The sequence below is a fragment of the Toxotes jaculatrix genome, chromosome 13 (genome assembly GCF_017976425.1).
Source record: "Toxotes jaculatrix isolate fToxJac2 chromosome 13, fToxJac2.pri, whole genome shotgun sequence".
Classification (NCBI taxonomy): domain Eukaryota; kingdom Metazoa; phylum Chordata; class Actinopteri; family Toxotidae; genus Toxotes; species Toxotes jaculatrix.
The window spans coordinates 25,320,255-25,325,591 of record NC_054406.1 but is presented as its reverse complement, the minus strand read 5'-3'; the positions used below and the strand labels follow the sequence as shown (position 1 = coordinate 25,325,591).

General features: G+C 43.2%; 1 protein-coding gene across 1 annotated transcript; it reads right to left on the bottom strand.

Annotated features, from left to right (window-relative positions):
• Positions 1 to 1,651: 1,651 nt before the first annotated feature.
• On the bottom strand, positions 1,652 to 3,427 carry LOC121191851 (protein NLRC3-like; the record flags this gene model as incomplete). The annotated part of the gene is made up of 1 exon (XM_041053304.1): positions 1,652 to 3,427. A coding segment is annotated over one exon (1,776 nt), but the record flags the coding sequence as incomplete, so codon positions are not given.
• Positions 3,428 to 5,337: the final 1,910 nt, after the last annotated feature.

Here is a 5,337-nt window from a genome sequence, read left to right as displayed (position 1 = left end):
GTGAATATATATATTCACTCTTTATGCCTTTATACCTTGTTACACTGTATTTTGTAGAGTTGCTAAGTGCTGCCAGTTAGCTGTCAACTTGTCCTTTCCTTTCTTTGTGTGACTGTTTTACTTGCTGCTGTAACATAACAATTTCCCCCTGAGGGATGAATAAAGTATATCTATCTATCTATCTATCTATAAACCAACAGTGTGGTCCTTTAAGTCTTTGCTCCTTAACAATTTAACAAGTCAATTCAACTCAATGAGAAAAGACCACAATTTACACACTTGTGTTAAATATCAAAACGCACACACACACACACACACACACACGCACACACACACACTGAATGAACTTAAAGTGTTTTTCAATTGATTGGAACAAATATTAGTTCTGAGGATCTTCTGTATATTGTTGTGATAAAAATGGACTTTGAACAACTCACACTGGACATTTTCTACACTTCATTAAGAAAACATTAGTCTGCTGACTGTGACAAATACCAGTGTGTGAGTTCTGAAGGTTTCATTGAAGTCAACAGACATTATTCATGACAACTGACTGAAATGAAGTGAAACTGAAGGAATAATTCTTAGTCTGAGAGAAGAAAAAGTCACAATATGGAACAACAACTATTTCAGATCTCATTCATTCATTCATTCAAGATGAATGGATTCAAATTCTGGATGAAGATAAACCAGGTTCAGTTGTGGATTAAAGATATAAGATCTACAACAGTAACAGACAGTGAACTGACCTCAGAGTCTCCAGTCTACAGTGTGGACTCTTCAATCCAGCAGACAGAAGCTTTACCCCTGAATCCTGCAGCTTGTTGTTACTCAGGTCCAGGTGTCTCAGACTAGAGGACTGGGAGCTGAGAACTGAGGACAGAGCTTCACAGCTTCTCTCTGAGAGGTTACAGCTGCTCAGTCTGAAGAGGAAACAATGAAGAAAAAGTCAAATAACATTTGTGTTGAAAGGACAATCAAAGGAACAAAACTCTCAGTTTGTTCTGCAGCTCACAGCAAACTAACAGACCTGCATTTGAAAACTGGGCCAAACATCAAACACAGATTTGTTGAGTGAAGCAGAAATATCAGCTCTTTATCCACCTGCTAACCAATGAGGAGTTTCTACATTGATGATCATCTTTCATTGACTCTGATTCAAATCCTTTCTGTTTTATTCTCAACAAGTTGGAGACATGACACACATGACACAATCAGTAATAAACAGACATGTACAGTCAAGGCCATAAGTATTTGGACAGTTAGACATGATATGTTATTTGGGATCTCAGCACATTCACTTTAAAATATAATAATAGATACTACAGTCAATGACTGCAAAGGATTTTACTCTAAATATTAAATCTGATGAGTTTGTTTCATGTGTATTTGTCCAGCTACTGTTGAACCACTAAAAGAGCTGAATCTCCCTCACAGTTCTTTCTATACTGATGTCAACCTGCTCAAATTAAAGCTGAGACTTGGCTCTTTAATGTAGGATCCATTATTTTAATTCAGATTCAATGTGATGAAGCTCAGAGCTCAGAGATGATGATAAGGAATTAAAGAAGAGAGGAATTTATTTTCCCTCCTGCTAAATAAAATAGCAGAGTCTTTATATAATGATGAATAAATCCAACTATCTATACACTTACAGAACTTTGTTAGAGGCTTTGACAACTGGCAGCAGCTTCAGAAGAGCCTCCTCTGAAGCAGAGTATTTCTTCAGGTCAAACACGTGCAGATCTTTTTCTGATGACAGTAAGATGAAGACCAGAGCTGACCATTGAGCAGGAGACAGTTCATCTGTGGAGAGACGTCCTGAACTCAGGGACTGTTGGATCTGCTCCACTAGAGAACGATCATTCAGTTCATTCAGACAGTGGAACAGGTTGATGCTTTGCTCTGCAGAGGGAGTCTCTTCAATCTTCTTCTTGATGTACTGGACTGTTTGCTGATTGGTCTGTGAGCCACTTCCTGTCTGTGTCAGCAGACCTCGTAGGAGAGTCTGATTGGTCTGCAGTGAAAGACCCAGGAGGAAGCGGAGGAACAAGTCCAGGTGTCCATTTGGACTCTGTAAGGCCTTGTCCACAGCCCTCTGGTAGAGCTGTGTTGGATCAGGTTTATCTCTGAACAGTTTAGACCAGTTGGAGGCTGATTGTTCTTCTGACAGCAGATTGACTCCAGAGTTGATGAAGGTCAGATGGACATGAAGAGCAGCCAGAAACTCCTGAAGACTCAGATGGACGAAGCAGAACACCTTGTCCTGGTACAGTCCTCTCTCCTCTTTAAAGACCTGTGTGAACACTCCTGAGTACACTGAGGCTGCTCTGATATCGATGCCACACTCTGTCAGGTCTGATTCATAGAAGATCAGGTTTCCTTTCTGCAGCTGCTCAAAAGCCAGTTTTCCCAGAGACTCAATCATCTCCCTGGTCTCTGGACTCCAGTGTGGATCTGTCTCAGCTCCTCCATCATACTTAACGTTCTTCAGTTTGGACTGAACCACCAGGAAGTGGATGTACATCTCAGTCAGGGTCTTGGGCAGCCCTCCTCCCTCTCTGGTTTTCAACACATCCTCCAGAACTGTAGCAGTGATCCAGCAGAAGACCGGGATGTGGCACATGATGTGGAGGCTTCGTGAAGTCTTGATGTGGGAGATGATCCTTCTGGCCTGCTCCTCCTCTCTGAACCTCTTCCTGAAGTACTCCTCCTTCTGTGGGTCAGTGAACCCTCTGACCTCTGTCACCATGTCAACACACTCAGGAGGGATCTGATTGGCTGCTGCAGGTCGTGTGGTTATCCAGAGGCGAGCAGAGGGAAGCAGTTTCCCCCTGATGAGGTTTGTCAGCAGCACATCCACTGAGGTGGACTCTGTAACATCAGTCAGGATCTCAGTGTTGTGGAAGTCCAGAGGAAGTCGACACTCATCCAGACCGTCAAAGATGAACAGAACCTGGAGCTCTTCAAACCTGCAGAGTCCTGCTTCTTTGGTTTCAGTAAAGAAGTGATGAACAAGTTCCACCAAGCTGAACTTTTTCTCTTTCAGCACATTCAGCTCTCTGAACGTGAATGGAAATGTGAAGTGTATGTCCTGGTTGGCTTTGTCTTCAGCCCAGTCCAGAGTCAACTTCTGTGTTAAGACTGTTTTCCCAATACCAGCCACTCCCTTTGTCATCACTGTTCTGATTGGTCCATCTCTTCCAGGTGAGGCTCTAAAGATGTCTTCTTGTCTGATGCTTGTTTCTGGTCTGGCTGGTTTCCTGGATGCTGTTTCAATCTGTCTGACCTCATGTTCATCATTGACCTCTCCAGTCCCTCCCTCTGTGATGTAGAGCTCTGTGTAGATCTGATTCAGAAGAGTTGGGTTTCCTGCTTTAGAGATCCCCTCAAACACACACTGGAACTTCTTCTTCAGAGTAGATTTAAGTTTACGTTGACAAACTGCAGCATCATGTCCTGAATGAACAAACAAGAGAAATCAATGACTGATTCATAAAGAAAATATGACATGTTCATCCCCCTAAAGAACACACATGAACAGATTTCCCTCCATGTCTTGAGACATTAGTAAATGTCCCATTTGTCCATCATGTTGAATCTTTAGAGAAATCCTCTTACTGCTGTGCAGACAGTCAGCCAGCTCCTCCTGCTTCATTCTCCTCAGGACGTTCACTGTGATCTTCACAAAAGCCTCTCTGCTGCTCCTCCTCTGCTCTTCATCCTCACTGTCCAACACCTCCTCATCCTCCCTCTGACTCTCTGAGCATTCTGGGTAATCTGGACTCACAACCTTCTGGATCTTCTTCAGCTCCCTCTTCACAAAAGTGACAATGTTCTCCTCCAGTAGCTGGAACAGAAAACTATATGAATGACACAATCAAAGTAAAACCATGGAGCCAAACATCAGATCCATGTTGGACACACTGACAATCCACTGCTCTAAAAAGTGCAGCATGGAGATTATTGTCAACACAACAGATGTCAAAGTAGTTGTTGTCCATGTACAGACCATAAATATGGAGTCCAGGTGTGTTTGATGCTGCTGGGCAGACTGAGCACTGGGAACCTCTGAGCTCTCCTGGTACACTCTGTGGAGGAATCATGAAGAATTAGCTCACATTATGTTTGCAGCATCTGTGAGTGTTTTATGCTTTGTACACAAACAACAGCTGCTTTTATGTTCTGTGCTGACTGTCCTGATTAAAGCAAACACTACTGTGCTGTGACATTCTCAATGAGAGGAAACAAGCAATCAGTTCTGTACCTCATGACCTAGAGTCATCACAACAAGTCCACCTTTTAAATGATGAGTTATAAGGACTCACACTGGGTTTGACAGAAGTCTCACCTCTGCTACAGGACACTAACACAAACACTGGAACTGGATAGGTGCTGAGTTACAGGGAGTTTTAGTTCTGATCTGAATGACACATATAAGAACACAAGAAGTGCTTTTCTTCAAAAGAGAAACATCAACTTTGCCACTAAAGCCTGTGTTTCAGCCTGATCATGTTCATATACTGGGTCATTCATGAAGCCTGGAGACAAAACACAATCACTTCATCTTTCATAGAAGACCAGTTATACAGGACAGCTGTCTGATACATTTTAAACTCAGCTGCAGCTCACTTCTTTGCAGCAGAGGGAGGCTGTCCTTTGAAATTCATGGGGTGACCCTTTGACCTGTCACTCTTCATGGACACACAGCTGGGCTCAGGTACAGGGAATTCTGGTCTCTGATGGATCCTGGTGGACACAGAAATTAAGACCATCACTGACATGGGGACAGGGACAACATATCTATTATTCATACAGTGTTCTCATAGTAAAGAAGAAAACATGTTTTCAGCTGCAGCTCACTTCTTTGCAGCAGAGGGAGGCTGTCCTTTGAAATCAATGAGATGATCATTTGACCTGTCACTCTTCATGGACACACAGCTGGGCTCAGGTCCATGTTCAGGTCCAGGTCCAGCAGAGTCTGGTGTGTGCTGCTGCTCTGGCCTTCAACACAACACACACAGAGCTTTGAGTGTGAATAATGATGGTGCAGTGATGTGAGTGCTGAGCTCTGACATGGAGAAGAGTCATGGACAGTTAGAGATCCTCATCTCACCTCTGAGCTTTGGTCTGGATCTCATGGTCCCCACACAGACTGCTTTTAGGGGGAGGGGCTCCCTCCTCTCTGTCCTCACACTGATTCATGATGCTGAATTCACATCCACATCAGCTCACACACACTTTCTACCTTCATCTGGAGAGAAAACACAAATCATTCATCTGCACATCAGCTGAAATCATCCTCAGATTCAGGTTCAGGTTCATGTTACTTTATTT